This window comes from Chiloscyllium plagiosum, chromosome 2 (assembly GCF_004010195.1).
Source record: "Chiloscyllium plagiosum isolate BGI_BamShark_2017 chromosome 2, ASM401019v2, whole genome shotgun sequence".
NCBI classification, from domain to species: Eukaryota; Metazoa; Chordata; class Chondrichthyes; order Orectolobiformes; family Hemiscylliidae; genus Chiloscyllium; species Chiloscyllium plagiosum.
In genome coordinates, this window is record NC_057711.1 from 61,308,566 (window position 1) to 61,321,159 (window position 12,594).

The 12,594-nt window shown below is 38.7% G+C and overlaps 1 protein-coding gene across 5 annotated transcripts in view; it reads left to right on the top strand.

The window, feature by feature from the left end:
• camk4 (calcium/calmodulin-dependent protein kinase IV) overlaps positions 1 to 12,594 on the top strand; it is a 161,457-nt gene that overhangs the window by 75,034 nt on the left and 73,829 nt on the right. For 4 of the 5 annotated variants that reach the window (XM_043710559.1, XM_043710549.1, XM_043710525.1 and 1 more), the window contains exon 3: positions 11,329 to 11,391. The exons of the other annotated variant lie outside the window; for it this stretch is intronic. In XM_043710559.1, coding sequence (XP_043566494.1) covers positions 11,329 to 11,391 — 63 coding nt within the window. The remainder of the gene's footprint in view (positions 1 to 11,328; positions 11,392 to 12,594) is intronic. 5 annotated transcript variants of the gene reach the window in all.

The following is a 12,594-nucleotide window of genomic DNA, read 5'->3' on the forward strand; positions in this document are numbered from 1 at the left end:
GAGGTAACCCTCTTCTCTGTCCACTACACCTCCAATTTTGGTGTCGTCTGCAAACTTACTAACTGTACCTCTTATGCTTGCATCCAAATCATTTATGTAAATGACAAAAAATAGAGGACCCAGCACCGATCCTTGTGGCACTCCACTGGTCACAGGCCTCCAGTCTGAAAAACAACCCTCCACCACCACCCTCTATCTTCTACCTTTGAGCCAGTTCTGTATCCAAATGGCCATATGTTTTTCTGTTACACAATTTTACCATCATTATGCATTTCCTGTCAAATGCAAAAAGGATACTATTACACAAACAACTAATATAAGATAATGATGTAGTAAATGATGAGACCACATATTTTTGGGACATCTTTGTTCCTTGCTAAAGTCTACTAAATGCATTATTGAATTGTTTTACTAATGCTGACTTCTGCCAAAAAGTGCTACATTTTCTGAGCAAAATATGATAAATAGTTGCATTAGAATAAGAAAAAATGTTTTTTAATATGTTAAACTAAGATATTACATTAGAAATTGCACCAGTTCTATTCTTTTTTATCAGATGTACATTAATAGTATGACATGGGACAAGCGTAATCATTTATTCCATGGCTGAAATGGAGAAAGAAGAGTAAAAGTGTGGAAGGACATCAAGCTGCTTTAGTAATGTTAGAGCCCATCTCGCAGAAATTTTTGAATATTTGTTTTGGGAATGTGAGAAATGCTGATCAGGAAGTTTTTGTTTCCTGCAAATCAATCCCAATGTGTGTGATCCCGAGTCTCACATATGTCAGACCAGGCAGGTGTGGGTGTTAATTTCTTGAATTTTTACTTACCTCACCCATCAGATCGAGGTTTCCTCCCCTAATAGTAATACATAAAGGTTTTCTATTAACATACTTACATGGTTTTCAGAAGTACAAAATTGATTGAGTTGAATGGTGAATGTGTTTGTGTCGGTGTACTGTTATGGACCAGGCCATACCCATCAAAACATTTCAAGAACTTTGATAGTTGTTTTAAGCAGGAGTAAAGTGGATATTCCAGGAGAGAATCAGCTGGTCAAACCACTTAGTTTTAAACAAAGTAGAATTTATTTACAAGCTTACCGAATCAAACACAAAGAACAGAAAACAGAATACTTCATAACTTATTCTATCTGAAAATCCAACAGACTATCCCAATTTAATGATGCTGTTCGAAAATACTCTTGACAAACCCCATAAAAACCCCTTGGCACAAAGGTAAAATCAAGCACAGGTTCTTACAGGATAGGAGTCAGAGAGAGAGAAAACCAGCCTGAGATTGCTTCTCAATTCCAGCAATGTTTCACACAACTACTGCTGAAAAAAACAGAGAAAAGATGAGCTGGGAGAACTGGCCTTTCATTGTACAAGTGTTTTTCTTTAAACTTGAAAGTCCACTGCCAGAAGCAGTATCTGTTACTGTAAACAAATTGGCCCTAAAGCCCATCCAAACTCAGACTTTTCAGAACCTGAAGAAAAAAAACAAGGACAACCTAACCTTGTTAAAGAGCAGCTTCGTCAAACCTCCCCCCTTTCAAAAAAAGATCCATCAATATCCAAAGATGGCTTCATTTTAAAACCCCTTTAAAAAGTGTTAGTACTCTAAAACACGCATATTGACTCTATAAAGATGCAAACATGCACAACTACATTCTGTTTCAGTCTGTTGTACCCCTGCCACCGAACGCCTCAATTTCTCATTCAAGTCTCACTAATGTGCTGGCAGTCACATTTTTTCATCCTGCCACATGCACTATTTTCAAATCACATGGTTGTAACAACAAGCTCCATTTGTCCTTAACTTTATCCACAAATTTCAATGGGTTATGATCACTGTGTATGATTTGTCTCAGATATGTTACCGGTAACATAAATACTTAAATTTCTGCTGACGAATGTTCAATTTCCTGGAGAAATACCCGATAGGTGTTTCTATCTTCTTGTCATCTTCTTGCAAAAGCACAGCACCGACACCCACATCACTTGCATCGATAGCCACCTTGAATGACTTCGAATAATTAGGTGTGGCTAATACTGGGGCAGTGGTTTGAAGTTCCCCATTGGCTGTTTGCTCGACTGTGACATGTAGGAATGGCAACAAACTGCAGGAAAACAACACATACAGACCAAACATGAAATTACAGAAGCAATCATCCCAACATCCACAAATGAAATTGCATAAGAACATTATTTCAATGAGCCAACACACACTGCAGCACAGAGGAACTACATAGAGCAGATGAAAATCATCTATATACTGTATTCAAAAATAATGGGTACCCAAAAAACACAGTCTGCTGATTTCTCAGCAACAAACCCAAACAAGCAGACAAAACGTGTCCAGAAACCTTAGCCACTCTCTCCTACATCAAAGACATCTCGGAAATGACTGCCAGACTACTCAGACCCCTTGGCATCATGGTAGCCCACAAACCCACCAACACACTAAAACAGCAGCTAATGAACTTGAAAGACCCGATACAGACAATGAGCAAAACTAATGTCATTTACAAAATACCTTGCAAGATCTGTAACAAACACTACATTGGACAAACAGGCAGAAAACTAGCCACCAGGATACATGAATATCAGCTAGACACAAAAAGAAATGATCCACTCTCATTAGTATCTTTACATACAGATGAGGAAGGACACCACTTCGACTGGCATAACACATCCATCCTTGGACAAGCCAAATAGAGATACACATGAAAATTCTTAGAAGCATGGCATTCCAGCCGGAACTCTATCAATAAACACATTGACTTGGAGTCAAGATTATAGTGGTGCTGGAAAAGCACAGCAGGTTAGGCAGCATCCGAGGAGCTGGAAAATCGATGTTTCAGGCAGGAGCCCTTCATCAGGAATGAGGCTAGAAGCCTTGGGGATGGAGAGATAAATGGGAGATGGTGGGGCTGGGGAGAAGGTAGTAGAGAGTGCAATAGGTGGATGGAGGAAGGGGTAAAGGTAATAGGCTGGAGAGGAGGGTGGAGCCGATAGGTGGACTTGGATCCTATTTACCACCCCCTGAGAAAAAGAACAGAAAATAACATCACCACGGAAAATGACGTCAACACCAGTGCTTCACACGAGGCTCACTGACGGTGTTACCTTGTATGGTGACGAAACGTAAGAAAACAAACCTTCCAGCTCAACGAGCAAACTTACATCCATGGTCTTTAATGTCTGATGCCACCTTTCTAGAGCTCCCTGCAATTCTGGAATGTACTCAGTAGATTTAAATTGTTTTATTCCTAATAATTTCCTTGATTAATTTTGATGTGAAGTTTGACCCTTGATCTGATTGTATCTCTGTTGGTAGTCGGTATCTAGTGAAACATTTGAGTAATTCCTCTACAATCCTTTTAGCTGGTGATATTACTTAATGGGATGGCCTCTGGAAATCTAGTGGACACATCCATTATTGTTAACAAATAGTGATTTCCACTTTTTGCTTGAGGTAGGGGATCTATTGCAATCAATTAAGACTCTTGTAAAAGGTTCCTCAAATGCAGGAATAGGTATTAAAGGTGCAGGTTTTATTACTGCCTGTGGTTTTCCAATTACCTGACACGTATGACATGTCTGGGAAAATTCAGCTACATCCTTGTGCAGTCCTGACCAGTAAAAATGTTTTTGTATTTTAGCTTGTGTTTTCCTCACTCCTAAATGACTCCCAAGTGGTACCTCATGTGCCACTCACAATACCTCCTTCCTGTACTCCACTGGCTGGTTTGATGAATTTCTGCCCATTTCTCATCTGCCTAAATATGTGATGGTTTCATTTCCTCATTAAGGCATAATTTTTAAGGTAATAACATTCAGGCATTCATTCTGATTCATTTTCTGTGTATGACATTTAATACAATTGCTTTAAATCTTCATCTTTCTGCTGTAACTCAGTTAATTTATCTGAGCTAAAGATATCTGCATTGTCATCTATCTGCTCCTGGTTTTTGTCAACCATCTGATCAAACAGAGTCTTGCTAATCCCACTTCAACTTTCTTACCTGTACTCTTTTGATCTCTCCTGTTTCAACTGTGACCTCACTACCACACAGTCAGGAAATATTCCAGAGTATGTGTCCTGCAATAGGTCAGTTGCCTGAGTTTCCACTAGCTTTTCAACCACATTAGGCAGCACTCCTCCCAGTGAGCCAGCTGTACCATTAGCAAGGACAAAGTGTACTCCTAGAGCTAAGAGTTTGTTCAGTACTCCTACCACAAATTCTCCACTCTTCTCTGGACACTCTGACCTCACTTTACATAATTAAGCACCTTTTGTCTCACCATGAACTAGTACCTTTTCTGGCAATAGTCCTTCAGAGGTACATATCTCCTTACCTTTCAGTATCACAGACTGAGAATATCTGGTGTCTCTTAATATTGTAACCTCTTTACCCAATGCTGTTAGCCTATGTGAATAAACGTTACCTTCACGGGTATATGGTTTAATAAGATTTGGCAGACTATCCCAACTTAATGATACTGTTCTAAAGTACTTTCAACAATTCCCGTAAACACCCCTTGGCACAGAAGGTAGAATCAAACACAATTTCTTACAGCTTAGGATTCAGAGGGAAAGAACCAGCCTGAGCTTGCTTCTGAATTCCAGCAGTGTTTCCACATATGTACTGCTTTAAAAAAAACAAACCAGAGAAAAGATGAGCTGGGAGAACTGGCCATTCTCCTATCATTATACAAGTTTTTTTTAACTTGAAAGCCTTCTGTCTGAGGCAGTATCTGTTAGCTGTAAACAAATTGACCCTAAAACCCATCCAAACTCAGACTTTACGGTGCCTGTGTTTTTACGACCTCCTGAAGAAAAAACCAAGGACAACCTAACCTTGTTAAAGGAGCAGCTTAATCACAGTACACACATATATAAAACATACACACAAGTGGTCCCACCCTATACTTCAGTAAGGTGGCCTGCCAAACTTCCTCCTACACTTCTAAAACTAAGGTTAGCACAAACTTGTATAAACCACTTTCTGAGCTCAAATAACGAGCCCATGTCAAAGAAAGATAAAAATACAACAAGTGCCTGAGACAGTGATTCCATTTCAACACTCTTCTATTCCTCTTTTCAAATACTTGTCCAATTTCTGGCCAAGTTATACTTTAGTCACTGCCTCATTGGGATGTGAGCATTGATGGTAAGGTCAGCATTTGTTGCCAATTGCTAATTGCCTTTGAGAAGGTGATTTTTTTTAAAATTGCTACTGTCGATGTGTTGTAGGTTCACCACATTTCAGTCTCTGCTCCTATTTTACTACTAGTGGAAACATCCTTTCAATACTTGTTCTTTGTTACTACTTATCCACAGTTTCACGATTTATTGACCCCCTCTGTGTTACATGCAATCAGCCACCCACCCTTCCTGCTACTCTTGGTTCTACAAAGCGAAGCAGTTAGCACACTAGTCTGATGAGAACATTGCGATGAAAAATCTGTGAATGTGTCCTTCAGTTGGCATTTCAAATACTGTGTGCAGTTTTGGTCTCTTTGTTTGAGGAAGGATGGAAATGCATTGGAGGCAATTTAGATACTTGGAATGAGAACCCTCTAATATGAGGATACATTGGACTTGTTTGCATTGGAGTTCAGAAGAATAAAAGATGATTTGATTAAAATGTTTAAGATCCTGAGTGTTCTTGAGAAAGTGGAATGATTGTTTCCTCTTGTGGGTCAGTCCAAAAATAGGAGACACTGTTCAAAAAAATAGGGGCCACCCTTTTAGAACAGAGATGAAGATTTTTTTTTCTCTCTTAAGAAGGTTGTGACTTTGGAGGTCTCTGCCTCAAAAGGCCGTGGAGACGTAGTTATTAAATATGTTTATGATTGAAGTAGATTCTGTTTATCAAGACAATCACAGATTATGAGAAATTGGTGGGAATGTGGAATACAAACACAGTGGTGCAGTAGTCGTAAAGGTCTACTTTTGCTTATATTTTGTATGTTTGTATTCTCTTTAGGTCTAAAGTGGGAGGTGGCACGGGACAGGGTGACACTGGGCACACAAAATGGCCACTGAGTCATAGGTTGGCCACTTGACACACAAGATGGCCACCAGACCACAACATGGAGAGAGACAGCAGACCAAATACAGACAACTGCCTGGGGCCACCAGCATGCCAATACAATGCATTCACAACCTAGTTGATTAGTTTAAGATGGGTGGGGGAAGAGAATACACATGATTGGCGTATACTGTCCGCCGAAGTGTCTGGGTCCAGCCAACACCTTTGATAAAAATGCTAACAGTTTGATATGGATTCAATGCAAAGTGATAACAGCCAGGGCTGCAGTAATCGTTCCTTTCAGGAAGAGCGATTAGCGCCCATTACTACAGCAGTGGACCTCCGCGGAGACATTGAAACTGACAATGTCTGCACCGAAACTGACAATGACCACACTGAAATTAACAAATGCTACGCTGGAACTGACAATCACTGCATTAAAACTATCGACAGTTCTGCAATGTTTATAATAAACAAACCATGTTACAAAGACAGTAACCTCTTCATTGACCTAGTGTATTACAAAATGTATAGAAGTGTCTTGATGTGCTCCAGGTTGAGAGAAGACTCGCACCCGACCACTGTGCTTTTTGCTTTTCTCTCCCTGGAGCTCAGGTATTTTCTTGTACAATAAACTCTGTCGTTGACCCTGACTCTGACTCTGAGACTGGTGATTTTCCCCACAACAGGTCCTTGCTACTCCTTTGCTCTTTTGCTGTTATGCTTTTTTCACACTGTTTTACCATTGCCGTTGGTGGCTTTATTTTCTGAGGTTATTATGCCAACCTCTCTTTGTAATGCAGAACTGTGCAACACACAGCATACAAACTAGACATTTAAACAGATTTTGTTTTACCTGAATAGTGATCTGAGCACCTGTAGTGTGCCTTCAACTTTCCAATTGTTTGCTTCATAAAATGACTGGTCACTACATAGATATTAGTATACCTACTGATACTTGGATTCTGCACAGTTATTGTTTCCTGAAGCGAATAATTGTCACTTCAATGAAGCCACCTGAGCTTTTCCTCTGGGATGGAAGAGTAATGGCACATTAAAGTACATTAAAAATACAGTTTCCAAGGAAATAAGCATTAACTTGATATATAATGAAATTTGTTTCAGTTTAAAAACATGAAATCTTGTGGCATATTCCTGTTGGTTAATGGCTGTTTGTTTGAATTTCCTCTTGACATGTCAATGGTCCCTAACAGGATTGTAAACATGGGTGCGTGATTTGCACCTGCAAATAATACACTAATTTGGTTTCAGTAAATATGAGACAATTGTATCTTGAAGAACTGTAGGCAAGTTATTGTCAACGTTACTGTAATATAATGTATTAATATAAATGTATTTCTACTTTTTTGTACTTTTCTACTTTTATAACTTCTTTTTGATTTTTTTTTGTAAAAGAGTAATTTTTTTTTTCTATATATATATAAACTTTGAGCATCTAGACACAGTTAGTTTAGTGATGGTCACCGTGGCAATTCATGGGTTATTGTGTGCCATGAGTTGTAGATCTGCTTTTAAATTTAACAGTGACCTTTGTGAAGTATGATCTTTACAGGAACTGTACTGGTGCTGGCTGCTCCCTCACCAGTTTGGAATCCCTCTATTGTTCTTCTTCCTCAGAGGCATTTCCAGTCTCTGCAATGATGTATTTTAGTGTTACATGAAACAGTCATTTTGGTAGAAAGTATATGGTGGTACAATATAAAATATAGGGTATGCAGGAGCAGAGAGACATGGGTGTACATGTCAAAAGTCATTGAAGACTGCGTGGCAGGTTGAGAGAGCAAATAATAAATACTTTATTAAGAGAGGCATAGAGCAACAGCAAGGAGGTGGTACTGAACTTTTTTAAGATGTTACTTTGGTCTTAACTGGAGTATTGTCTCCAGTTTTAGCACGATACCTTAGGAAAGAGTGCTGAAAAGATTCATGTTCCAGGAACGAGGTACTTCAGTCATGAAGGTATATTGGAGCAGTTGGGAGTCTTTACTTTGAAGAAGATGAAACTGAGAGGTGATCTGATAGAGATATTCAAATTCATTGGGTCTAGGCAGAGTAGATGGGGAGAAACTCCTACTTCTGAAAGAATCAAGAATAAGAGGGATGTCTAAAGTGATTGACAAATGAAGCAAAAGCAACATAAGAAAATCTTTTTCATCTCGTGAATGTTTATGGTCTGGAATGCACTGTGCAAGAGTGTGGTAGAGCAAATTTAATCAAGATATTAAAATAGAAAGAAATTGTTAACTGAAAAATAAAAATGTGCAGAGTTAGGGGAACAGGCACAGGAATGGTACTAAATGAATTGCTCATTTAGAGAGCTGATGTCAACACGATGATCTCCTTCATCACTCTACCTGTGATTCTGTGTAAGTAACCAACAGACCGCCAACAAAAAAAACACAAAAATAGCTGTAAAGCTACTAGCAACAAAATGAAATATAACTGGAGCTGAGTCAATGATAAAGTGCTGGAAATCCCACCAATGTAGTTGCAGTGCTTTGCAAACTTATATTTTATATGGATTAGAATATTAAAGTAATTAATTAAGATGAAAACTATTGAAAATGACTTCTCTGATGTGGCCATATTATACTAATCCTCTTATTTCTGTGTAGCTGCAATACATAGGTGGGTCTTCCCTCACAAATGGAAAACAAATTAGTAAATGGGGAAGATACAAGAGTTGTTGAAGTTGTGGGAAAACAGATATCCCTTGAAATCTCCATTACCTAAAGGACTCATAGTAGCTAGTGAAGAAGGTTTTCTAAGATTACCAAGGCATCTTGATCAAATGGCTCAATGGGCTGAAAAATGGCAGGTGGAGTTCAATCTGGATAAATGTAAGGTATTGCATTTTGGTACAACTAACAAGGATAGGACCATTATACTATTATAAGATTAATGCTAGGACCTTGAGTAGTGTTATACAACAGAGAGACCTAGGGGTTCAGGTACATAATTCTTTGAAATTTGTATCACATATAGATAGGATGGTTAAAAAGGCATCTGGCATACTTGCCTTCATTGCTCAGTCCTTTGAGCATAGGAGTTGGGAAGTTACATTGAGGTTGTACAGGACATTGGTGAGGTCTCTTCTGGAATACTGTGTTCAGTTCTGGATGCCCAGTTTTAGGAAGGATGTTACTGAGCTGGAAAGAGTTCAGAAGAGATTTACCAGAATGTTGCTAGGTATGGAAGGTTTGAGTTATAAAGAAAGGCTGGATAGGCTGGGACATTTTTACTGGAGCATAGGAGATTGAGAGACAAATTTATAGAAGTTTATAAAATAATGAGGAATATAGATATAGTTGATGGTAGTTGTCTTTTCCCTACAATGGTGGATTTCAAGACTAGGGGGCACATTTTTAAGGTGAAAGCAGAGAAATTTAAAAAAGGCATGAGGGACAATTTTTTTACTCAGAGGGTGATTCGTGTGTGGAATAAACTTCCTGAGGAAGTGGTGGATGTGGGTACAATTACAATGTTTAAAAGACATTTGGATAAGTACATGAATAGGAAAGGTTTGGAGGGATATGAATAGAACAAAATCCCTACAGATTGGAAACAAACTATTCTGCCCAGCAAGTCCACACCAACCCTCTGAACAGCCTTCCATCCAGACCTATCCTCTACCCTGTAACTCTGCCTTTCCCACGGCTAACACACGTAACATACACATCCCTGAATACTATGGACAATTTAGCATGGCCAATCCACCTAACCTGCACCTCTTTGGACTGTAGGAGGAAACCAGAGTACCCAGCAGAAACCCATGCTGACATGGGGAGATTGTGCAAGTACCACACAGATGGTTACCCAAGGGTGGAATCAAACCTAGGTCCCTGGTACTGTGAGGTAGCAGTGCTAACCACTGAGTCACCATGCCACCTGGAGCAGGCAGATGAGAATAGTTTAGTTTGGCATGGACTGGTTGGACCAAAGGTCTGTTTTTGTGCTGTATGTCACATTGTTTTTACCTGGATTATATCTATTATAGTTAACTAAATTGACTATTCATGATGTTAATATAAAAGAAAATCAGTAAAACCTCTGACACACTGGAGCATAAGTTCATTGATATAATTGCATTGCTAATACATCAAGTAAGTGTACAGTCCTGCTATCTTGAATATCAACAACACCTGAGACAAGAAACTTTAACAGCTTTAAGAAGGCTGTGAAATTGGGAACTGTCCTTCTGTTAGTATTATCAAGCATCCTTAAAGAGTCTAGATTGTGTACCCTGGTGAAGAACAGTTCAGATTTGTGAGTAAACCAATTAGAGCTGAATAATAAATTGTTATCCTCAATTTTGTTAATGATATTGCTCTTATTAATTATTTATATTCTGTTATTGTGAAAACTCAATATCAGGAAGAATATTTTTAAATTGCAGTTTTCTGTATAACTCCAAGATCAGGTGATGCTTAAATAAAGGAGTAAATACAAACGTCAAAGCCAGCAGAGGTAATAGAGGCAGGCACGGTAATTCAATTAAGGTGAGGCTGGACAGATGCATGAGTAGGTGGGGAGCAGAGGGGTACAGATGCTTAGGAATTGTGCGATAGGTTTAGACAGTGGATTTGGATAGGCTCAGGCTTGGACTGCCGAAAGGTCTGTTCCTGGGCTGTAAATTTTCTTTGTTCTTGTTCTTTGAATGTAATAAAGTTAGAGCTGGACCAACCAGGAGTTAAATTAGAAAGCACTTTTTCACACAAAAGATGATAGAAATCAGGAATCCCTCCCTTCCTTTGCAAAAGGCTCTGAATGATAGAACAATGGATACTTGCAAGGCAATGATTTCTGTTAGGTAAGGGTATAAAATGTGATATGGAATGAAGGCATGAGAATGAAGTTGAGGAGCAGATCATCTGTGATCTAATTGAATAATGAGTAGGCTTGAAGGATGGAATGGCTTCTATTCTTAATGTTATATTTATTACTCCTAGAAATTTGGAGAATTTGTCAAGGTTAGGTTTAAAGCATGTATTTTTACAAAAATATATATCCAGAATGGTGAGAGCCAAAGCAAAGATTTAGCATATCAGCTAGGAGACTAGTATAATGTTAATCATATTTCACAATTGTACTGTCAAAAAGCACTCCTAAGTTGATTTCATTTTTCTGACAATCTAAACTTGAGAATACCAAGCCAAGAGTTGGTGTGCAAGTGTTTTGAAGTATTACCTAGTCAACCAAAACTTAACCATTTTATTTCATGTATACTATAGCAAAATACATTTATGTGTTCCATTGTTTCACAGATAGATAAAAAAATAGTTCGAACTGAAATCGGTGTACTACTTAGACTCTCCCACCCCAATATTGTAAGTATGAATGATCATATATTTCACAATATCAAAATTGCCCATTTGTTAACATAAAACTTGCATAATTTTCCCACTTTGTGTTAGAAACGGGATTACATAACTTTTAAGCTGAGTATAACTTTTTAATGTTGATTACTCATGTCTTATTTATCACAAGTATATTAGTTGTTTTTACAGAATTATGGTACAAATTTGTTACTTGCATATTAATATTCATATTTAAGTGTTACCGTAGCACTTCAAATACATAACTGGGGAGGGGCAGTTTTCTATTTTGTACGTGTGTTTTAAGCTCCTGCTAAATATGTTCTGCTTTAATTCTTTTTATCAGATTTGAAGTTGATCAGATCTTTCCCCTTCACTGAAAATGTTGTTCAACATGAGTTTCATGTGACTGATTGTTAGCAGGTGAAAACATATTTCTACCTGAAGAATTACAAAGATGTTTCCTGCATCTACATGGAAATATTATAGTGAGCTGTATAATCCATAGAAAATATCCTGTATATTTTAATTTCCTTTCAATTTGGAATGTGGAAATGACCTGAAAACATAGCCTCAGAGTGAAGGGACTACCCTTTAGAGCTGAGGTGAGGAATAATTTATTCAGCCCAATGGTGGTGAATCTGTGGAGCTTGTTGCCGCAGAAGACTGTGGAAACCAAGTTATTGAGAATATTAAAGACAGAAATAGATAGGTTCTTGATTAATAAGGAGATCAAGGGTTATGGGGAGAAGGCAGGAAATTGGGATTAGGAAACAAATCAGCCATGACAAAATATTGGAGCAGACTTGATGGGCCGAATGGCCTAATTATGCTCTTCCACTGACACCCTCCTTCGACTGACTGAACTGGTCCTCACTCTGAACAACTTCTCTTTCCAATCCTCCACTTCCTCCAAACCAAAGGAGTAGCCATGGGCACCCACTATGCCTGCCTCATTGTAGGATATGTGGAACAGTCCATCTTCCGCAGCTGCACTGGCACCAACCCCCACCTTTTCCTCCGCTACATCGATGACTGTATCGGCGCTGCCTCGTGCTCCCACGAGGAGGTTGAACAGTTCATCCACTTTACCAACATCTTCCACCCCGACCTCAAATTTACCTGGACCGTCTCAGACTCCTCCCTCCCCTTCCTAGACCTCTCCATTTCTATCTCGGGCGACCGAATCAACACGGACATTTACTATAAACCGAC